The sequence below is a fragment of the Lepidochelys kempii genome, chromosome 2 (genome assembly GCF_965140285.1).
Source record: "Lepidochelys kempii isolate rLepKem1 chromosome 2, rLepKem1.hap1, whole genome shotgun sequence".
NCBI lineage: Eukaryota > Metazoa > Chordata > Testudines > Cheloniidae > Lepidochelys > Lepidochelys kempii.
The window spans coordinates 77,298,493-77,323,307 of record NC_136381.1 but is presented as its reverse complement, the minus strand read 5'-3'; the positions used below and the strand labels follow the sequence as shown (position 1 = coordinate 77,323,307).

Below are 24,815 nucleotides of genomic sequence, written 5' to 3'. Positions count from 1 at the left end.
AGAGCTTGAGTATGGAATGTGGTGAGTTCTGTGCTGCTAACAACTTCTGTCCTTGCAGCAAGAGAGTTTGTTTATAAACAGAGGCAGAGTGATTAAGATAACAAAAGGCTTGTCATTAAATTACATTAAGGATCGTTAGATGATCCTGAAAGCATTCCCAGGCACTCCAGTTAAAAGATAGGAAATAAAGGGTAGGAATAAATGGTCCATTTTCAGAATGGAGAGAAGTAAATATAGGTACTTCCCTCCACTCCCCCCCCCCCACCAGGGTCTTGTACTGGTCTGGGATCAGTGCTGTTCAACATATTCATAAATGATCTTCAAAAAGGGGTAAACAGTGAGGTGGCAAAGTTTGCAGATGATACAAAATTATTCAAGATAGTTAAGTCCAAAACAGACTGCAAAGAGTTACAAAGGAATCTCACAAAACTGGGTGACTTGGCAACAAAATGGCAGATGAAATTCAATGATAGATGCAAAGTAATACACATGGCAAAATATAATCCCAACTATACCTACAAAAGGATGGTGTCTAATTTAGCTGTTACCCATCAAGAAAGGTTTCAGAGTGGTAGCCGTGTTAGTCTGTATGAGGGGGACTAATGGCACCTTAGAGACTAACAAATTTATTTGCATCCGATGAAGTGAGCTGTAGCTCACGAAAGCTCATGCTCAAATAAATTGGTTAGTCTCTAAGGTGCCACAAGTACTCCTTTTCTTTTTGCGAATACAGACAAACACGGCTGTTACTCTGAAACCTGAAATTTATTTGGGCATAAGCATCTTCGAGTCATTTGCAGTACTCTGGAAGCACTTGTTTCAGAGTAGCAGCCGTGTGTTTCCAGAGTACTGCAAATTCATAAGAATCCTTCTCACTGTGCCTGTATCATCCTGAACTGTGGAATACTCATTCTCCTGCTTCAGAAGACTTAAAAATGATCTCCAGTCATCAATGGGACAGACGCAACCGAATAATGTAGCTGTCCTTAACTTGTATCAAAATAATACCAGGGAACCTAGATGTAAATAAGACTGCTGACAGTTTCATCCAGAAAGCTACAGTGAGACCTAATGTCTTTAAACTGTTAGTGAAGACAGCTTATAGGTGATTGCAATGATCTTAATACACTGTAATTCATGATAATGTAATTATGTACTTCGTAACAATTGAATCATTATTAAAATAGTAAAGATACCAATACATGTAAAGATACATTAAATAACTAATAATTAAATGCATCCAATGAAGTGAGCTGTAGCTCACGAAAGCTTATGCTCAAATAAATTTGTTAGTCTCTAAGGTGCCACAAGTACTCCTGTTCTTTTTGCGAATACAGACTAACACGGCTGCTACTCTGAAACCTGTCATTAAATAACTAGAATATGAAAGAAGCGTATAAATATTCTGAAAATAGCCTCACCCCCAAAATTTGCAGAGTGCCCCCCCCAACACACGTCTTCAAAAGCACCCATTGGCAAAAACAAAAGTCAGTGCCTCTGGTCTACACACACAAGTCTGATGACAAATACACAGGTTCCTTTTGCATCTCATGAAACCAGCTACAGTGGTTGTTCATACATATGAAGTGGGGGACAAATTAGGTCCATCTGCAGGATTGTTTCAGTCCTTACTCATGGAAAACACCCATTGATTTCACCCAGGATGATTTCAGAGACATCTGAGGCAATACACACATTTGAATCAGCAATCAGAACCACACCCTATGTGGGGCACATGATATTTTCACAACTAGTATTGATTGTGAAGATAACATATTTCAGAAATGTAAAACCAACATATGCTTCTCTATAGTGCTTCTTCATTACAAAATATCTTTTCAGTGCTTGTGTGCATTTGTCATTCTAGTATTCAGCAAATATCGTGGAAAATTCACTCAGTTCAGAACTGCTACGGATACAAGCTATAGATGCTGATGAACAGTATTCGGACAACTGGTTGGCAGAATTTTTCTTTATATCTGGCAATGAAGACAACTGCTTTGAATTCGTAACAGATCCAGCAACTAATGAGGGTATTCTGAGGGTTATTAAGGTAAGGATGTATAAGTATTATAATTCACAGATTTTAAAATGACATTTCTATATCATTAAGGGCCAGATGCTGGGGTGTATAAATGCAAGGGAACCCCAAATCATGCACTCCCTGTGTATAAGATGCAAGAGAATCCCATGCTGAGAGTGGAGCTGGATATTTTCCTCAAAGAGCCTAACTGGGGAAGGGGCTATGGTCCCACAACTATCTCACACTGACTGGCAACCCTGGGCAAGGGATGCGCATGTTATGCCTCCATGAGAGAGCCTCTCATCAGGACACTCCCTATAGTGCCAATGACTGTATTCTCCTTGTCTTTACACTGTGCAGGTAGTTTGCTTTTGATGCCCCTATTCATGTTCCTTACCAGAGCTGTGGTTTACATAGCCACTGTATGCTATTCATATAGCAATACACATTGGCAAGAGCAAAGAAAATAAAAGTTAAGACTAACATTCTTTCCTTCCACTGTGGCAAAAACAAAGAGTAAAAAAGGGATGTCAATTTTAACTTTATATTTCTTGGCTTTTTTCAGCTTAATGTAACTTTGATTAAGCATAGCATATGGATTTTTTTCTTTAGGTTCCCCCTATTAATAGTTATACGTGCTTTGTCTTAAAGCATATGACTTATCTATGCTCTATAGGAGCATAAATATTTTGGTTTTAGAATTAGAAAACTAAATTTAGAGTGATACATAGAATAACAGTGTTCTGAGCAAAGCCCCATGTACTATGTGATTATGTGACTATGCAAATACTCACATAATCCTCCCCTTTTGTAAGGCAGCTACATAAATCTCTTTTCTGTGGCACATAAAAGACCCGACAGAGGCTTGGAGGAGTAGTATAGAAAGAACTAGAATAGCAAGGAGGCCAAAGAAAAATATCAGCTGCAGAAAGAGACTTGAAGAGGAGTTCCTGCCCCTGCTAAGTCTGCTGGGTCAGAGCCCCCAGTCTCATAACATTTAGGATCTGTACAGGACAGGTATACTCTAACTCCCTCCTTCACAGTGTAAGAGTTCCGCTGTAGTGGAGCTGGGGCAAGCTGGTAGCGATGAGGCAAGCAGCCTGGCGGCTGCTGTTGACATCTTTGGAGTGCTGCAGCTGGGATTGTGTCTACCCTGTTGGATTCCTAAGCTTTACTAGGAGTTGTGTTCTGGGTGTAGTTTGAGTTCAGCAGGACAGGCATCTGGTCCTGGGATCCTGCTCAGCTTTAACTTTAATGGCTTCCTAGCTGTAGTCCCTTTTGCAGATCTCCCCCAGACAGCCCTGACTCAAAATACCTTCCCAGCTGGAGAGTAAGTGGCTTTCAAAAATCATGGGCTTGCTTCAATAGACAAAAGGGGCCACACAGCAGTGAATCAGCTGGCCCCAACCACCTTTGCAAAGAACGAAAGGTGGGAGCAGCCCCCATCCTTGTCATGCATGTGTTTTGGACATTTCTTGTTCCCTGCTGTCCAGTCAAAGGACATCCCTTTCTAACGGCAGTAAGAGAGTATCCACTGGGATTAGAGGGGTGTTCATTCATCTAAAATTAATGAATGAACTGAGTGTTTATGGATTTGACTAAGTTCCTATTTCTTTGTTTCTAACATTTTTAGCCACTGAATTATGAATACTTGCAAAGTTATCCACTGAGTTTTGGTGTTAGAAACAAAGCTGCATTCCATCATTCAGTTGTTTCTCAGTATCAAGTTAGTGGAACACCCCTAATAATAAATGTAAACAATGTGATTGAACCACCAAGCTTTAGTCCATCTTCAATGAGCTTTTTTCTGCCAAGAAGCTTATCAACAGCTGCCATGACTAATTACGTCGTTGGAGTATATACAGCCACTGATGAGGAAACTGGAAAAATTGCATCAAATGTCAGGTAAGACTGTCTTTACTCTCTGTGAGCAACATCCTCTCCCAGCATCCAGCCTGAATAATAATGTGAGCACCTGAATACCCAGGGAGAGGAAGGAATCCTCTATTCCAGACCATGGAACAGAATCAGAGCCTGGCATGGATGCACATTTCAAAACAAGAAAGATTTCAAAAACTAACTCAATAAAGCAATAAATAACCATTTAAATAATTTGAAAATGTTTCATCCTAAATGGTAACAGATACATTTTAAATGAAGCATTTAGGAAAGTCAGCAACAGTATTGTCTCTTCATTTCTAAAAGACATTACACAGCAATGTATATTCCAAAGAGACAGTTTAGTATTCATCACATCCCTGTATTGCCAAAGACAATTCAAATAGTTTCATGAGTATGGGACCTTGCCCAGCCAATGTCTAGCTGGCTGGTCCTAATGAATATTAGCTGCTAGGAAAGCAATGGTGCTAAATCGGTTTTAGTCACATGAGATTATCTGTTCTGATCCAATTGTTTGTCCTTTGAGGATTCATAATATATTACATTCAAAAAACTACATTAAAAGAACATACATTCTGCGAAGTCAAGCACTCGCAAGTTAGAAAATGTAGGTGTTATGATCACCCAGGAATCCTTAATTCTAGTACCTGGTGCATCCAGTCTATTCACTGAAGGAGACTGGAGCCTTTGGGAAAAAATAGTATGAGATCATGTCTTCAAAAACTATATCATAACACTTATGCACAAATGGGGTCAAATAAGTTTGCACAGGCAACCATGAATCTGGCATCTCCTAACTTTTGAGTGTTTGATTTTGCAATCTAAATAACTCTCTTTTAAAAAAGAGGCTTTTTTGTAATTTCCTTTTTAGAAAAATATAAAAATAAATTCTATTCCATGTACAGTTGCAACTATCCACATCCCCTCAAGTATCATCAGCAGGTGAACCTTGGATTTTTATCTCTGCAGCACAGAATTCTACTACTTAAACTACAGAAGGAAAAGACTTGTCCCAAGAATGTACTATTGATTATATACCCTGGGTCCGAGGAGTGGTAATGGGAAGCCCAGCCCAAATTTTTCTCACACTTCCTGAGAAGTGAGGGGCACCTTCCCCTTTCTGTGCCACGAGAAGGGCGGCTAGGACATGTGCTGGGTCTGGAGCATGACGTGGGGAATTTGGTGGAGGGGAGCCCATGCCAGGTGTTCTCCCTACTTCCCTGTTCTTTGGCGGCTGCCAGGCATTCTCAGGGCACTGCTTTGGTGGCAGCAAGGGCCCAGCTCTTTAGAACATTCATGTTTAGTTACATGTTATTTTGCGAAGCTGCCCAAATTTTCCTGAGACTTAAATGCAAGAGGGGGGAAATGCTAGCACCTAACAGTTTATAACTTAGCTGAACCTGAATAGAAATTAATTAGACAATGAAATTCTCTCATCTAGCCTGGGGGGGCGGGGTTCTCCCTGCCAAATTTGAAAGGTCTGCTGCAAACAATGTAGGTGTTCGTTTCTCAGTAAGAAGACGACATTTTTTTTAAATCACAATCATTTTTTATAATAGAAAGTAAGAGTAGCTTAAATATAGGAAAGGAATGCATCCGATGAAGTGAGCTGTAGCTCACGAAAGCTTATGCTCAAATAAATTTGTTAGTCTCTAAGGTACCACAAGTACTCCTTTTTGCGAATACAGACTAACATGGCTGCTACTCTGAAACCTTAAATATAGAAGTCACTACCAGCTCATCCTATAATTAGGGTGACCAGATAGCAACTGTGAAAAAATGGGACAGGGGATGGGGGGTAATAGGTGCCTATATAAGAAAAGTCCTCAAAAACAGGACTGTCCCTTTAAAATTGGGACATCTGGTCACCCTACCTATAATTTATTCCTGTTGAAATCAGTGGTAATTTTGCAATTTATTTCACTTTGTGTCTGTCTGTACATAGAGATTATCAACAGGATAATTTGCAGATGATTTCCATAGGAGCAGGATTAGTTCCTAGTGCCTATATATTTACCTAAATACATAGAAAATTACATATATAGGAAGAAAGAAAGAGAGAGTTTGGAAATTTTCCATAGAACAGAAAATAACATACGAAGTCATATAACTATATGATGTCATATCATACTACTAGAGGCCTGTTCAATGGGATTTCAAGTTGCAGTGGGGGAGGTTTAGATTGGATATTAGGAAAAACTTTTTCACTAAGAGGGTGGTGAAACACTGGAATGCGTTACCTAGGGAGGTGGTAGAATCTCCTTCCTTAGAGGTTTTTAAGGTCAGGCTTGACAAAGCCCTGGCTGGGATGATTTAACTGGGAATTGGTCCTGCTTTGAGCAGGGGGTTGGACTAGATGACCTTCTGGGGTCCCTTCCAACCCTGATATTCTATGATTCTATGATTCTATGATTCTATGATTTCAGTGGTACTCACTGGTGTTAGGAAGGGTTTGCAGAATTAGGCCCTATGTTACTATTAGACTGGGATATCATGTTAACAACAGCATGGATCTGGGGAAATATAAGGCCAAATCCTTCAATCCATACTCCAGGTATTATTCAGGCAAATCTCCTTTTGAAGCCAATGGTATATTTACCTAATTAAGGACTATAGAACTCGGACTTTAGCATACATGGAAGTATCTTAAAGTGACAAATATTATTTTAAAATTAACAAATACGTAGCAGTATATTACAGTGTAATGAGTTTATACTAGGGGATTCTGGTGACAAATTTTATGAGGTCTGCTTAAAAGGTTTAAAATATCACCAGATCTTCTGAATAGAATTATCCTTGTATTATATGGCCGATTTTCTGTCATGCTAATTATACTGGATAAAGGAAAGGTAGTGTGAAGGCTGCTGTTAGATATATTTTAAAGCTGTAATGAACATTGTACTCTTATGCAACATCATAGTTTATAAAACCTGTTAGTATATTTGTATTTCTCCAACACATTAAACTTTATTTCAGTATAACTGTTAAATTAATAATTTTCTCATAAAAACAAAATTTGAGGCCACATCCTCAGCTGATGGAAATTGCTGAGGATGTATGTATGTCCATTGAAGCCAATGAAACTACGCTAATTTATACAAGCTGAGTATCTGGTACTTTCATGTTTGTAGTACTTTACATTAAACAGAATCCTGAGCAGTTTTTGTAAACCAAAAACAGATATATAATGGGACGTGATCCAGCTGCCTGGTTCAGCGTCAACTCCAGAACTGCTGAAATCACTTTGAAGAAAATTATTGATCGAGAGTCATCCTATGTAGTCAATGGGTTGTACAGAGCAGAGTTGCTGGCTATTACAAGAGGTAAGAAAATAGATTTACCCTTTGTCATTTTGTATTTGTTTATAGAACTGTCCTGGCCCTAATAATACTGGTCTCCTATCCTATTAAAGTGGCTATTTCTCTGAACAAAAAGTATAAGATGGAGCTGGCTCAAAGTCAAGTGTTTTCACATGGAAATCTTCAACAAAAAATTAAAAGAACTGTAATTTTTATAAAAAATTTTCAAGAAAAATGTTGATTTTTCAACAGAAACTGGAAAGCCAAAATAATTCAGCCAAAAATGGGAGGTTTCATATTTGATGGTAATTGAGGTTTGTTCCTTATGTCCTTTATTCCCCTGTATGGGCTGGGATCCCCAGCTGGACTACATCTCCCAAAATGCATCATACTTTCCTTGTTGATGAGAAGCTGACCATCATGGAGTCTCTGGCTCTGATGCATTGTGGGAGATGTCATCCAGCTCGGTATTCCCTCCCATAGAGAAGAATGGGGCATGAGGAGCAAACTACAACTCCCCCAAGGCACTGCAACTCTCATTTTCAGCCAAAAGTTTTCAGTTTTTGGCTGAAATATTTAATGAAAAATTGAGATTTTTGCACAGAAAGCAGCCACTCTTTAGATGAAAACCAAATTAGCCACTGAAAATCAGTTTAGATGGAAAATTTTTGACTAGCCCTAATATAGGTCTGATTCTGCAAACCATTATTCACTGGAGTATCTTCAATGGGATCACACATGAGTAAGATTAGCAGGTGTAGGATGTTCTAAAAATTATGTAACTAGTTTCCTTCCCTCCAGTGTTAGTTGAGATCAGGTGTGACTAACACATATGAATCAATCAACCTTAGGTAGTCCTGAGCTCAGGCCTTCTAAACTCAGCTAGTACTGCACCCAAAGACTAGAGTGCTATTTATTCTTATGGCTGCCACCTTTGAAGACCTGGAGGATTTGAGTGTTTTGATAGCTCTGAAATAATAAATGATAATCACCATCATTTTAAGATTTAGAACCAGCAAGGATTCTAATTACAAAGCATTGCCATCAAAAATGGGGATATGTCTTCCAAATATACTACTGAACAGTCCAAAGCTCTAGCTTCTGGAGCAAATAGTTGCAAAATAAGTTTGATTTGGGATATTAATGTGGCCTGTGTTTCTCAGTTGGGAACAATGAGTTGGAAAAATTTTGAAAATTTCCCATAATTAAAAAAATAATCAGAAACAAATGCACATAATTTTTTCTCCATTATTCAACCACCTTTAGTTGTGAAGCCAAATTCTGTTTTCACTTACATCCATGGAAGTCCAAAGTGACGTCCATTCCTTCAAATCTTTACTTATTCATGCAACTAGCCCCATTGATTTCATAGAGACTTTAATGGGTGCTAAATCAGTTGAAGTCAATGGAGTTACTCTGGATTTACACCTGAGTAACCTGAGAGCAAATTTGAACCCCGTCACTTTAATTAGCACACCATCAATGTGTGAACAAATAAAGTTAGGCTTGGGTTCAGTTAGAAATTTGATTCTTGAATTGTAACTGTAAGAAATTTTAAGAAAATGTACAACCCCTTGAATACTTCTTTAACACCAATTATTGTTGACAGATGTTCCTGCAAAAACTTCCACTGGTACCATTGTGCTTACAGTTGACGATTCCTACTATAACTGTCCAATTCTTCATACTGAAGTGAGAAAAGTATGTATGAGTTCTCCAACAGTTATTATCACAGCAAAAGATCTGGACGGTGGTCTATATAGTCCTCCCTTTACATTTATCATAGTTAATCAGCCTGCAAGAAGTTCATGGAGTATTAGCCCAATAGATGGTGAGTAAAGTTAAATTTTTATAACATAGTAAGTCATAGAAATAAAAACTCATTTAAGGTTTTCTTGCTTGCTTGTTTATTTGTAAGATTGATGACAATGATAATCAAGCAACTAATAGAAATTAAGATGGACAATACAGTTATTGGACCTCATTCTGAACTCACTTGAATAGTTTTTATATTGGTATAGTTCATTGACTAACTGGAGTTGCTCCTGATTTTCAACTGTGTAAGATGAGAAAGAGGCTCATTATTAGCATTTTATTTAAAATTATTAGCTTTAAAATATAAACCTATATGAAGATTCCATGGGACAGCTATGCTTTTGATTTTATTTTGCTGCACTGCAATTATGGTGTATAGGGTGTATAGCTGAAGAGGGTCTAAAGCTAATCTAGTAATTATTTTGTTTTGTGAATTGCCCAAAGAGTTCTGAACATGTCATGAAAATCCCAAATGTATTAATTATATGATGTTATCCATGAATTTCTTGCTCAACAGAATACTTGATTTATGAAGTGAGTATATTAGAATTGCAAATACAATTTGTATTACAATCTACAATCCTGAAGTTTTTTGCCACTGACTTTAATGGAAGCAGTGTCCCCTACATTAGTTTAATACATTAGTTACATAAATTATAGTGTGGTTTTCAGATTCTATTTTAAATTGTAATAGTCACAGATTACTCTTTCAGTTAGCTATGTAAGACATCCAACCAGGGACTGGAAACAATATCACATGACTTAAAGAGTGACTGTGAGCAAATGGTGTTCCAACCATGCTGTAAATACAAGTCCACATATTTTGAATAGGGTCAAATCACCCCCTTTTTTTGGGGGGGGGAGTTATAAACAAGTCACTTCAAAATAATCTCCACACCAAGCTTACTCTCCAGGCTTGGCTTTTCTTCTCATAGAATGTCTCACCCCAACTCCCTAGATTTCTCATTCAGTGGAGTTATTAACTCCACCACCTTTATATCCAGGGTGGAGTTAATAAACCACACTCGCAACATAGTCAAGAAGGTTCACTAAGCATCTCCCAAAGAGTCAAAACCTGCCGAGAAGGTGGGTCCATAGGAGAACCTGCCACCATGTTACACCAAACAGCACAGTGTAAATTTTGAATTGAATATACATTATTTTATTTATATTACAATAGCACCCAGAACCCCAACTGGGATCTAGGGCTCAATGTAATAGGAATTACACAAATACATAGTAAGAGTAATCATTGTCCCAAAGAACTTAGTCTACTTTTGCTTCTACCCTTTGTCTGTCTTGTCCATTTAAACACAGACAAGTGAAGTGACTTGCCCAATATCACAGAGCAGATCAGCAACAGAGCTAGGCAACAGCAACAGGCGGGTTCAGCATGAGAGTATCATCTTATTCTCAATCTTTATATTCTGTACTGTAAACACCATAATAATGAATTGCCACAAAAGGTCTAGAAAAGAGTAAATTTAAAGCAGGATTCTTAATTTAAATTATTCTTTTATTTTTTTTTTCAAAAGGTTACTCTGCAGAGCTGAGAACTCAAAATATTGAGTTTTTCATTTATGACATCTATATCCATATGATAGACAGCCAAGGCAGAAGATGTGAACGACCACAGAGAATTCCTTTGCAAGCCTGTCTTTGTGATACCCTCCTAGTATGTATTACTGGTGCTACAAAAAGAATTGTTGTCGAAAAAGTTACAGACGTTGTGACGATTGATGATCGCCAGGCCACTATTGGTAGTACTGTTACATCTGCTACTGTTGTTACGGTTACTAATCCTGTTACAACATTCCTGCCTGTGGTGCGTGGAACGACTACACTTGGTGGTCCTGCTATTGCTCTGATGTTTCTTGGAGGCTTAATATTTGTGTGTAAGTATTCAATAAGGTATGCTATTTAATGATCTCTCGATGCAAAGAGTACTGTTTTACTCTTCCAAAATCATTTTTTATTTTTTTATTAAAATATAGAGGCACAGAGGATCTCTGTGGACAAAAAGAAGCATCCTGTAAATAATATGAATTTTTGCATGTAGTTTATTCAGAAATTATTATTTCTCTCCTTTTATATATCGCTTTTTCCTAGATCACTATCCTTATCATAATAAGGATCTTATGCTGCCCCCATTGAAGTCAATGGGAGTTTAGGCAGGACCGGAAAGAAGTGTAGAGGTTAGGATCAAGAGTAAGTAAAATCTGGGCAAAAGCAGGCTCTCAAACTTTACCACAACTTGCATTTATCTCAGTAACATAAATGAGCCTCCTTATTTCAAAACATTTCTAAAAAGAGTGGTCCATGCTAAGCTGAAAATAAACCAAAAAATAATAAATACGAACCCAATCCTGGTTTCAGTAAAGGCAGAACAAAAAATGTCATGAACTTCAATGGTAGCAAGATGAAGGCCCTAATGTTGAAGTCAATTTCTGAGCTGGTGACCATTATGTTGATGAAAATTAATATTTTCTGTGAGAACAATTAGAATACATCACTTATTTAAATATGTCCTCATTTTTCAAACAATGGAAGTTGTGGTCTGGGGAGGAAAAGAATGAATCCATCCACACTGTCATGTTTCAGCAGCAAATATGGTATATGAACTTTAGAAATGACCTCCCATAATGCCAGAATCACATATGGTGACAATTTTCAGCAGTATGACCGCTCTTAACATGCTAGTCAGAAATGAAGAGCTTTAACCATAAAAAAACTCTTTGTTCTAGTGTATTTCAGAGTCATGTAAGAAATTATTCTCACCACATAAAAACTTTCTAGTATTCTGAATGTCCTTCTGACAACATTTTGAAATGACCTGATTCACAAATATTGGTTACATCTACTGTAGGAATCTAATTTGTTTCCCATTTTAGTACTTTATTTTTAAATCTTTGATTACAATTGGGCAAATAAAAATAGGTGAAGATTTTCAAAGATACAAGTAGCTGTTAGGCACCCATTGACTTTCAGTGAAAGTTATGCCCCATTTTTGCCTTTGAAAACCACCTCTATAATCAATAGCTGCTAGGGTAAACCATGGCCTTAATCCTGTAATGTGATATGTGTGGGCAGATATGCATGCATAACCTTGCTGCATTGGCCCATTGTTGTAAGGCACTTTGTATAATCCACAGCCCACTCCCTTGCATTTTACTACTCCTCTTAAAGTCAGCAGAAATGACAGGTTATTTATTTGTAGGTCATGGCCAAAGAAATCCCCCATCCCTAACTTGTCTGTTCCTTGGCTCTAAACATTCAATTTCCCAACCAGGAAATGTATTTTCCTTTTTGTGGTTTTCAGCGTAATCAATTTATTTATAAAATGTTCTCTCACCAAGATTCTTGGGGTACAATAATTCAGTAAAGCACAATAAAAACGTTGAAAACCACCCTATTCAAACATCAGGCCACCAGGACAAATCAATGGGAACCAAAATGGAAGAGAAGGTCATAAGTGTGGGTCCAAATAGACTAGTATGTCTTATGTATCTTGGTCCCCAGGTTTTGAAATTTTCATGTGTCTTCCCAAATGCCTAAATTTCACATACAAATCACTGAAGAGGATATTTATAATTTTAAGAACCACCATAGAAACACCTATAGTTAAGGTAGTCTGACACTTTCCATTTTAAGACCATGCTTATAATTTTGCCAAACTTAATCTGTTCAGGCTGAAATTTTCCATGCCAGGTTTCTGCCTCAGGCTGATTTGTTTTTGTTGTCATTGAAAGTTTCAGCTAAAACAATTCAGCTGTTTCTGAGGATTAGGTTAAGGGAAATACACTGTTGTGCAGATGTTAAAATATTCTTATAACTATTTGATTGAGAAGCTCTAGCATTTCCATGCTTTGTTGTCCCTATGAAAATCAGACCAAATCACAGTTCTCACATGCTCCGTAGAGACTTGTAGAGTAGAGTTTGGTGGCTAAATTCTTCAGATTCCATCTCTGTGGGGCATGTTTCAGTCCAGGACTGCAGAGGCTATAGCAGAACTTTTCCTGCAGTTGCACTTCTTGGCAGCTGAAGTCCACTGTGTTCAGCTTCACGGGAATTCTCCTCTGCTCTCAATGATCCCATGCTAGTGCTCAGGCCACAAAGAGGAAAAGGAGGAATCAACCTGACTGGAATGTAGAGGGGTGAGGTGCAGTGGAGGGGAGAAAAGAAGAGTAGGAGCAGTGGGAAAGAGAAAAGTGGGAGGGGAAGGAGCTGGAGTAGATGGGAGTAGGAGCTGAGGGGTGGAGATGGATATGTTCAGAAGGGGCTGACGGAAGGAGGCGTGGAGGCAGGGATGACAGAGAGGGAGGGGGCAGCAGCCAGGGAGCTGGAGAGGAACAGAGTAGGAGAGAGGCAGGAGTATATAGGAGCAGAGATTGACAGAGACATGTGCCAAGTGAATTGGAGCAAGAGGGGGGACAGGTTGGAGCCATAGGGGCAGAAGGGTTTATAACTACTAGAGCACACTCCCCTCCAGAACCTGGAACTGAACCCATTATTCCTGAGTCTCGAGATGGTGTCTAGCAAGTAGCTGTGAAACCCACTGGCAAGTATGTGTCATCCCCTTCTACTGGCTGGTCCACATAGAGGATAACCTACCACTGCAACCACTGACTTTGTTATCTCAAGTGGTAGAGGTATGTGCTGTGGTCTAAAGTGGTAGAGGTCTCTACCCTATTGGTATCTCATGTGGGGATCCATATGGTTCCACATGATGGAATTTTTCAGTTTGCTTTTTTAAAAACGTAGGCAATAACATTTTAAAAACTGCTTTAAAAGAACGTTAAGGTTGCAAAGTCAAACTCAGACTTTAGGAAATGCCAGAAGTAAGTTTGCCTGTGAACATTTAATTTGGCCCTCTTGTCCATATGCATTATGATACAATCTTTAATTACGTGTTCACATACTATTTTATCAACAGGACTTCTGCCTTATTCAGTGCACAGAATTGTCAGGGTTCTATCATGAATGAGTCTCTTATCTGTAGAGCTCTTGCATTGTAAAAGTTGGAAGGTATATAGTGAAGGACGCAGGAGCTTGCAAGAAGAGAAAAGAGGGCCTCATGGCTGAATGCTGCCCTGGAGAAGTGGATTATATCCTGGTCAATTGGAGCTATTCTTTGAACATATACAATTTTTAAGTACTCTGAAAAATCAGGCGTGAGGGGTCTTCAAGTTGAGCACCCAAAAACAGTGGACATTTTGACCTTATTCTCTCTGCCTTAGTATTTCCAGTTGTAAAGTGGTGATAATACTTCTGCTTCACCTCTCCATAATCTTTGTGGTGTATTCAGATACAGATAAGGTAAGAGCACCATAGAAGCGCACATGAGAAAATTAATTATTTGGTATTTGGTACAGGGTTTGCAGGTGTACAGCAAATAAGACTTTGGACCACATATTGAAAGAGAAGGATAAAAACAAATTTTGGATAACTGCCCGTTCTGTGAATGAGGCATGGTCCTTTGGAAACTATAGCATGTGATCATGTAATTAAAGATTGTCTCATAATGCATATACATAAGAGGGCTTTTTGCTTAGACTCTGACAATGACTTCTGAGGAAAATGTCTGCTCATACATGTAGATTCAAGTTTCCCTGAACCTGAGTCTGTTTGGTTTTAAAGTGTTACCTGTATAGCTGAATGGACCAAAATCTGTTCCCAGTTATACTGGAGTAAATCTGGATTAGTAACTCCACTCTGCTCCAGATTTACTCCATTGCAAGTGGAAGCAGAAGTTCTCCTGATGACAAAATAATATGTGCATTTTCAAAAAGTCACTAGTGATTCTCAGTGTCCCAGTTTTTGAGTTCCCAACTTGAAACATCTTAAGCGAGTCAGATTTTCAGAAAGTGCCGATCATCAGCCCTCTGAGGAAAAAGAAATCTGAAGAACTAGATCTAGATGTAGATATATACTCAGAGATGGAAATACGTTTTAAAAATATAATTGATTTACTTTTGTGTTTCTTTCTCCATTAGTGTTTCCAATTTTGATGGCAATGAGTGACTGTTGTGGTTATGGAGCTAGACCTGTAGGTGGCGTTGGGGCCGGATTTGAGCCAGTACCTGAATGCACAGAAGGAGCAATTCATTCATGGGGAATTGAAGGAGCACATCCTGAAGACAAGGTCAGTTCATAGTTTGTAAAACACTGTTGTTTGTACATAGAATTAATTCTATCATAATGCCTAGAATTGGGACACATTACGGTGCTGCGTCTTTTTTTAAATAAAGGAATTGATAGTGCAAACTATTATGCATGCAAGTTTGTTCATTGACTTACATAGGCTTTAAGACCCTGAGTAAATACCTGAGTAAAGGTGCAGGATCAGGCTCAGACTTTGTAAAGTGTTACAGCTGACCTTTCCTTCTATGTAAATCACAAATTTTAAAAAAGAGCCAGGTAACCAAATGGTGATCTTAGTGCGTATTTAAACAGCTGAAATATTATTTTCCAGGATATCAAAGGCATCAGTGCATCAAAAGCAGCTGCCACTGCAGGTGACTTTGCTGACTCCTCTGGTAAGTAGACTCTGAACTTCTCTAAATTTTGTAATGCAGAGAGGCATCTTTCAGCATGGAATGTCCTTTTGATATAAAAGGCCATTATCTGATTTAAAAGGTTTCATTTTCCAAGCGAGGGCCCAATCCCACAACATTTACTCATACAAATAGTCTCATTGAAGTCAGTGGGATTTGTCATGTGAGTAAAGAGCTACTCATGTGAGTAAGGTTTGAGCCTTAGGTACAGGTAGATTTGGGCCTTAGCTATGTGTTTAAGAAATAATTGTTTTGAAATATTTGCTGGTGCTTTCAAGCCAAAATACATCTTGCTTTAACATTCCAGTTAGCAAATTATTTTTTCTTATCAAAATTAACTATTTCAGATACAGTGTAAGAAATATAAGCAAAAATCATTTTCAGTATTGGAATAATGTAATTCTCAGTAATAGCTAGAGAGTTCAGTTCTTCCCTGACTTTAAGCAAAGTTTGGCACAGAGGAGGGCGGGGACTGCCAGGGAGCTAGTTTCTGCTCCCTGATCCTTTGTCAGCCCAGACACAACATCCGCTAGAGCAGCCTTTGTGATGCTCTAATTTATACCCCTGCTATAAGGTCCCTTAGAGATCTTATGCCAGTGGAGAATCAGTTTAACCATGGCTCTTCCTTCCCCCAGTACGCCCCCTATGCCAAAGCATGAGGTGAGGATGGTGGACACAGCAGCCACCTCCACTAGGTTGATGCCAGCAAGGAATTCCCTTCCACAAATCATATTCTGTGATGGCCATTTATAGACAAAAAATGTGTTACCCTCGAGATAAATCAAAAGATGAAATCTTATGGTTCTGAGAATGGGAATTTTTATTCATTGATGTCATGGGGAGCTTTGCCGGAATAATGACTACAGGATTAAGATATTTGCAACTTCTTTCCCATCCTTCTCTTCAGTCCTCTTGCAAGAGCCTATGGGCCAAACTCTAACATCAGTTAAAATCAACAAAGGTGACTGGGTATAAATGAAAGCAAAATTTGGTTTATGGGTATAACTTACCACCGGCATAGTCAAGACAATAGTGACCGAACAACTAATTGTTTTAGTACAAGTTGACATTTGAGACCAATTCATAGAATCATAGAATACCAGGGTTGGAAGGGACCTCAGGAGGTCATCTAGTCCAGCCACCTGTGCTCAAAGCAGGACCAATCCCCCCAGTTTTTGCCCCAGATCCCAAATGGCCCCCTCAAGGATTGAACTCACAACCCTGGGTTTAGCAGGCCAATGCTCAAACCACTGAGCTATCCCTCCCCCCCCCCCCCCGATCAATCAATTCATTGATTGATCTCATATAAAGACTTCTGGAGAAAAGAAAATTCCACACAACATACAGAACTTTAAAAAAGGAATTTTTCATTCTGCATTAGGAATACTATATTTATATACTTTAGCTATTGCCTTTTATTTTCCCCCCAGAAACACTACTTTTGAACAATTATGCACAGCAAAGGCAGACGGGTCTTTCTGTTCTTAACATCCAGTAAACATAGGGACTGATTTTCAGTAAGATTATAGGTGCACACTTATGCATTCCATATATTAAAGTACAAAATCAGACATACTCATGCAAGTCCCTGATATATGCACACACATGACTACATAGGCACCTATCATGTGCATATGCAAATTAAGGATTTTTTCAAGCACATTCTGTATTGTGTATGCAAATATAGGCCCAGAATCTTACAGAAAATCAGGAAGATTGTAAGTGTATATTTGCATGCATTTAATTTTTATTGCAATTCCACTATTTAGCACTATAGCACATGCCTGTCCGAATCTGTAATTGACACTAGCCCAAACTGCCCTTAATTGATGGCTTACTAGATTTTTTTTAATGTTTGTAGTAATCAAATGGTGAGCAAGTAATTTCAGTGAAAGTTTTCCTCACAGTGTATTCTAGGATAATATTTTTTTCTATTTTCAGACATTTATACAAATACATATGGAGGAGGAGCAGTGGTAACTTCAGGACTTGAAGAAACTACAGGGCTCGGAACAGCTGTAGCTTATGGAACAACTAACAGCTATGGGGCAGCAACTGCCTATGGAACAATGGGGAAAAAAGAGTCAATTGGAGGGACATTAAGAGAGTATAGAGAAGGAGGAGTGAATATGGCTTTCTTAGACAGCTACTTCTCGGAGGTAATTTATCTACCTGATTTTTAATATATTTGTCTAGATAATGTCAGATTCTAATTGGATTTACACCTGTGTAACTGACAAGTAACTTCAATGAAATCAAAAGAGTTACATAGTGTAAATGGTGTAACTGAGAGGACAATCAAGCCCATTGTGTACATTGATAAGAAAAAAAGGTAATGATAAATGAAATTGCTTTATGTGTTGTTGATATAATAATCTGAATGCTCAATAGCATCCCCAGTTGAGGGATACAGTGAACATTTTCATTAATTGTCAAACTGGTTATTAATATGATTTATCATTGCCTTGGTTAGGATTAGAGCTGGCAGATAATTCATAGCAACTCATGTATTTGATGAATGTCATCTTTTTTCTGTTTGTGAATTATCTATGACTAGATCATGAAATTCTTGAATATATTTTTTATTCAAAATTGCTCATGAATTTCTTCATCAAATAATGCTTGGTTAGGGCATAGTTCATTAACTGTAAATATTATCACTTCCCACTGGCTTGTTCTTTTCTTATTGTCTCTGTTCCCAGAATGGATGACTAAGGTAACTAACCAACATGGTGTGAAATGCAAATTGTATATTCAAATGTAAAATTCAATTTGCACAATGTTGATTAGTTACACGAGTCATTTAAATGTGGAACAGAAACAATATCATGGGACTATGTTGTTAGCTAACAACATGACCCTTGCGTCTCAAATGTTATAACTAAATATACTATCAAAATTTGTTTCTGGTGGATATTTGAACTCAAATTTCATTCTTCATAAGTACTTGCCCTAGCAAAAGCTTGAGAGGTTAAATGTTAAAGGTCAGAAAGCAAGCATAAAAGGGTGACAAATACTGAGAAGTAGACATTTTATTAAAAATTCACACAAATATTAATGGCTAAATTTTCTCACTGCTTTTATCCACTTGTAGTTGTAGTCACCTGTGTTCTGTGGTATTATTACAGTAGGTCACATTCTGCCTGGGAGTTCATGCATGCCAGAAATCTACAATTGGTAGATGACCTACAGGGCACAAATCAGCTGCTTCAGTTCTGGTCCCACTTGAAACATTACAGAGGCATAGCTCTGCAGCTCTTCTGCAAGAGGCACAATATCTGGAAGATAATGCACCATGAACAAAGGTTCAGGGGCCTACTTGTTAACAGGCAAATCACAATGATCCCTCCCATTATGCCTCAGATATTCAACATCTCTTCCTCCTGTTTTTGACACTAAGGCTTCGTCTACACTACACGGCTTTTAGCAACATGGCCGTGTCCACATGGCCATGACGCTAAAAGTTGGCACTTTTGCAGACAAATACTTCCACCCCCTACCAGCGGAGTTCACATTGTTGACAGGAGAGTGCTGCTGCTGACGAGCCGTTTACACTGCCACTTGCCACTGCAAAACTTTTGTCTTTTGGGGCGGGGGGGGGGGGGGGGGGGGCTGTGAATGACAAAAGTTTTGTCGTTCAATTGGCAGGGTAGACAAGCCCTAAGTCATTAAATTCTTTGTGAAAGGCACCAGTATAAAGATTGCTAATATTTGATCTCATCTGATCTACAGAAAAAAGTCAGTCTAATTCTGTTTTCCCTTTTTCTCCTTCAGAAAGCATTTGCCTATGCAGATGAAGATGAAGGCCGACCAGCAAATGATTGTCTACTAATATATGATCACGAAGGAATAGGTACTCCTGTTGGTTCCATTGGCTGCTGCAGTTTTATTGGAGAAGATATCGATGACACCTATTTAGATACATTAGGACCAAAATTTAAGACCTTGGCAGAAATCTGTTTAGGCAAAGTCATCGAACCCATTCCAGGTGTTAGTGCTACCTTTCCGAATATTGAAAGTGATCTAAAGCTGCCACCACCTGGAACTACGATCATCGTTAATGAATCTTCGTCTATGCCTCCCACAGTTGGTAGTACAACAATTGTTACCGAAAACACTTACACATCTGGTTCTACGCTACAGCCTGCAAGGCCTATACCTGATCCTTCGCTCCATGGTAATGTAATGGTGACTGAGACCTACACATCCGGCTCAACTTTTCAACCACCCACACTTAGTGTCGATCCTGTCCGTGCATCAAATGTTGTTGTAACAGAAAGGGTGCTTGCTCCTGCCGCCGCCTCTGATTTGCGCGGCATTCTAGATATTCCTGATCTAACAGATGGGGCAAATGTTGTAGTCACAGAAAGGGTAATTGCACCTGGCTCAAGGTTACCCCCTTCTTTGAGTATCCCTGATTTAGCAGATGCATCAAATGTAGTGGTGACAGAACGGGTGATTAGACCTGCCTCTGGTCTGCCAGGCAGTTTAACTATTCCTTCTGAGCTATCAAATGCACATAATGTGGTTGTTACAGAGAGAGTAGTATCTGGCCCTGGCATGGGCAGCATGGGGGGCATGAGCGGTATGGTGGGCATCAGTGGAATGGGGGGCATGAGCAGCATGACTGGTCAAATGCTTAGTGCTGACACTCATCTTAGCCAGACAGTTGGATCCGTTTCCCCTGGTACATCTCGAAGAAGGGTAACAAAATACAGCACGGTACAGTATGCTAATCAGTAAGGCTTCTATTAGTATATTTTTCTGCAGAGATCATGATTTACATTGAAATTTTTAACTCTTACTAAATATACCTAAGTATATTTTTATTATTTATAACTAGCAAATAGTACTAAAATTCCTGTGATTCTTGTCTGAGTAAGAATCTCGTAAAGCTATCCAGTTTCAAAGTGAAACACAGAAACATTGTCAATGGGGGAAAGTTCAGGTAAGCAACTTTAAATATTTTCTTTTATTATTACAAATGCAGTGCTAAAAACAGATGGTGCTTCCTCTTCCATAGCATGGCTTTTGCATATTGTCAGTGTTAAGAGTGAGAATATCATTCATTCAAAACATCGCCCTCCTAATATACATTAGTCAGTGTGCTCTCTATTTCCCTGCCATATTTCTCAGGCAATATGAAAATGGAACAGCACTGGAGCTGTGCTGAAATATTTAGGACCAATTTGAACAGTTAATTTGGTTCAGGAGCAACCGATTTATGCAGAGTCTATCCAGAGCAAAAATTTCATATTGGATATCCATTTCCAATACTTACTCAGCTAAGTTTAAAATGAGCTTAAAATTGGTCCAGGAGAAAGAGCTTAGTATCAGAATGTGTCAGTGAGACGGAATCACTGTATGTGTATCGTACTGACACGCATGAATTTCATATGGCGCCCATGCTGAGATATTTTATCATATTTATGGCCTGTCATGATATCTTTGGCCTTTATTTAAATTAGGATTAATGGCCCTGTGACTGATTAACTGCCCCTCTCCCAGATGTGGTGTGGCAGTAGTGCAGTGCTGTCTCGGGAAAGGGTCATCGTTGTGACTTTTCAACACAGTGTTTAACTAATCACTTCCATTTGCTTGGGGTTTACATTGCATGTTGTCACTATACGTTTTACAGAAAGTTACTTATCCTAAGTTATTCCCTTGCCACTAACCTAATAGAATGTATAGAAATAGTTACAAGCATATAAATACAGTATATTCTCATTACTCACCACTCCTCTCAGTAAATACCAGGACTTCCATCCTGAAGGGTTTGACGCAAAACACACCACAACTAGTCCATCTGATCTGGTAAGGGTATGAAACTATTAGTCATGTCTGTGTCTCCACTAAACTTACTTCCATAGGCTAATCAGCCATGACTGCTATCCTCAGTGACTCAGAGGTTCTTAGTCAGGCTTGCTGCCATCTACTAACCAGAAGATAATCTCCAATTTCTGGGTATATTCTGAGTATTATATTATATCTTACTAGTTCTCTGCACTAACAAATCACAAGGAAATATCATCTTAGCTTCATGTTCTGTGGGTACAACTGCAGTTTAGTCAAAGTGTTATAATTCTGATTTTGGCAGTAGAAGTCTTTCAGGAGAAGAAAAAACTACTTGAGAAAACATAGCTTTGCTAGCGCACAGTACCAGAGACTAGATATTTCATATCATGTCTGTACTTTGCATTGTATTTCGAAAGTGAATTTGAATATGTTAAATGGGAAAACTACATGGAAGTCCTTATGGATTTTATCATCTAAATTAAATTGGGTGTTTAGTTCCTATTTTTCCACAAGACGCCAGCTCAGCCAAAATCTCAATTTGCTTGAAACTAAATAAATACAAACAGTAAAAATCTGGCCTCAGATTTCAGCTGATACTAACAAAAAGTTGGAAATCTTTTATCCATTCCTTAGTGCCTCTGTGGATAGCTTACTAATTGCATATATACATCATAGAATACATGAAGCTGAATGAACAAAATACTGAAATATAGTAACTACCTTGTTTCAATTCTGTACCATATGTAAAGTATAGTAACTAGTGTACACAACAATACTTTAGTGTAAATACAATAAAATTATTCATGGGGCTTGTTTTGTCACTAAACTATAAAATCTGTATTTCTTTTCCCTCTTGCTTTGCTCCTTCAATGCTGATGGGTAAGTTATTGAGGAGTTTACGAGAGTTTTATTAGGATAATCACTTGCTCTCTGACATCACTTCCCATGGGTTAAAAGGGAGAAGGAGACTTAGTCACCTACCTAGATTGATTTATCTCATAAGATCTGGACAAAGAGTTTCTGAGCCTGATGTCGTTTAAAGGCTTTTCTAAATTATGCTTGCTGAAATGCAAATTGGCCCACTGTCAAAGACAGTGTGAAGTGCCTTCTGCAGTGACATTACAGCCACAGATTCCAGTGGCTTCCTGAAGTTTATCATAAAGCCCAAGGCTGCCTCACAAAAGGGTTCTCCCATGGTATTGTATCCAGCTTCAAACCTCTTATAAAGCCACTTGTTGTGCTACATATTCTACACATTAATGCTGGTGTAAGTCTCTTAGGACCTGATTCTGCAATCCTCACTCAAGTTGGGTATCACTTTGGTTTTATTGACTTAAATGAAAATTTTCTCCCCAGTAAGTCCTATGTAGTGTGAGTAAGGATTGCAGGATTGTTCATTGAAGAAGGAAAACAGGTTGCTACTGTACACAGGCTTATGGTTTCATGACTGAGTATTGCAAACTATAAAGTTCAGTACAAAAATCAAATGTTGCCTTTTTCACTAACCAAAAAGCTATTATTAACAAAAATGACTTTGATGTAAAAAAGGATTTTTTCCAAAATATCAGTGTTGTCTAAGTATTTCTCTAATCATGTTATGCAAATCAAAAATATTCTTCCCCCCATGATATTCACTAGTTGTAAAATTAGGCTTCAGAAACACTTGCTGCATTCTTTCTTTACCCTGTTGAACAGGAATGTTGTATGATGTATCAGTGTTTGAACTAGCTATAGTCTCTTGCATGTCTAGGAATAGAAATGGTTTTAAAAACAGGAAAAAATGTTAAAAAACCTGGATCTGTTTGATTATACAGTAGTTGCCTTTCTTTGTTAGTAATAATTTCTGCCAACTCTTTTTAAAGAACAGTAGTTTGATGTTTAGTGAAGTGTCATGAAAGAATATGCTAGTGTAGTTTTTTAACACTTGATTTCCCATGGATCAAGCAGCAACAACATTATTCCCTTTCAAACTGCACTACCAATGCATTTCTGAATATTAATTTCTCTTGCTGTGTAATTTCAGCTTTTAAAAAAAGTTTTGTTAGTAAGATACGGAAGTTTTTAGCTTACTACAAATTGTTGAACAAAAATGTATTTGGAAATGTGAGAAATTATTCAGTTTATTAAAAATTCTGTACAAACACTTTTGCTAGACTTATTATTGCTGGAAATGGCATATAGTTTAATCCTCATTAAGAGATATTTAGTTTAATTTTGCTTTCCTTCAATTATTGTATAAAAGTGTGGTTTCTGCCTCGGTTGTTTAATAATGTTGTTTTATAATGCAACCTAAGGGCTGTTCAAGTTAGAAGGGCGAAACTGAATGCGAATATGTAGATTTCAATCCTGCTGCAAGCCTTTCCCACAAAGTATTCCTGCTAAAGTGTGAAGGGCTTGGAGAAGCAGGTCCACAGCTTTTATATTTGAGCCTGATCCTGCAATTTTACACAGGATGAGCTAAATCCTCAACTGGTATAAACAATGTAATGCCATTAAAGTCACTGGAGGTATGTAAATTTACACCAGCAGAGGATCTGGCCTGGTTACTTCGACTGGAGCACTACCTGCCTTGGAACTGCAGGATTTAACTCTTTGGTCTCATTCCTGCTTCTTTTGGAATAAATAGAATTTTTAATATTGGGAGTAGAATCGGGCCCATTATTTGTAACTCAAGAAGACTCATGCTTACAGTTTAAACATGAAGCATATCATTAGAGAGTCTTCCTGTTTTGTCTGAGATAGTATAACCATACCCTTGAAATATTTTCTGCTAATGAATTCCCAAATAGCATAATTTCTTTTATATGTTTAAACTAAATTTTACTTGTTAATAGTCAGTTAATGGCACAGAAATAATAAGATTGAGACAAATATCTATTTACAATATGTCATGCTTTTTTAAGACGTGCTGGTCAGGAATTTTTGGCCAAAATGTCTTTTGACAAAAAACACAGTATCTGCAAAATTTTCTGCAAGAAAATTTCAATTATGCCAAAATGTTTGGATTTTCAGTCAGAAAAATTGAAATGACATATTTTATTTGCGGTCAGATCAACCTGAATCAAAACATTTTGGTTTGTGTCAGTTCAGCATTAATCTGTGTATGTCTGTGTTGATACAGTGCCTCACATGCCCTCATTTGCCTTTATGAGCCAAGCTCCCTTTCTGGATGATATTTCCTATGATATCCCACAGTCTCCCTTTTAGGGGAACTATTGGAGTGCATCTTGGGAAATATAGGCCAGCCACGTAGGCCAGCCCATACAAAAGAATAGGGGCATCAGACACCTACACTACAACTCCCATGAGACACTGCAGCAACTCAGAAAGACACAGTTTAGTGTTGAATCAAGTCAAAATAAAATAAAACAATTCAGTTCGACAAATGGAAACAAAACATTCTGACATTTCTGAATCAATCATTTTCTG

At 38.1% G+C, this 24,815-nt stretch overlaps 1 protein-coding gene across 1 annotated transcript in view; it reads left to right on the top strand.

Annotated features, from left to right (window-relative positions):
- Positions 1-20,333, top strand: part of LOC140906753 (desmoglein-4) — a 34,578-nt gene extending 14,245 nt beyond the window's left edge. Inside the window, exons 8-16 of the mRNA XM_073331328.1 lie at positions 1,868-2,053; positions 3,657-3,928; positions 7,103-7,245; positions 8,831-9,052; positions 10,572-10,931; positions 15,030-15,178; positions 15,509-15,572; positions 17,532-17,749; positions 19,365-20,333. Of these exons, the coding sequence (XP_073187429.1) occupies positions 1,868-2,053; positions 3,657-3,928; positions 7,103-7,245; positions 8,831-9,052; positions 10,572-10,931; positions 15,030-15,178; positions 15,509-15,572; positions 17,532-17,749; positions 19,365-20,333 (2,583 nt within the window). The remainder of the gene's footprint in view (positions 1-1,867; positions 2,054-3,656; positions 3,929-7,102; positions 7,246-8,830; positions 9,053-10,571; positions 10,932-15,029; positions 15,179-15,508; positions 15,573-17,531; positions 17,750-19,364) is intronic.
- The last annotated feature ends 4,482 nt before the right edge of the window (positions 20,334-24,815 follow it).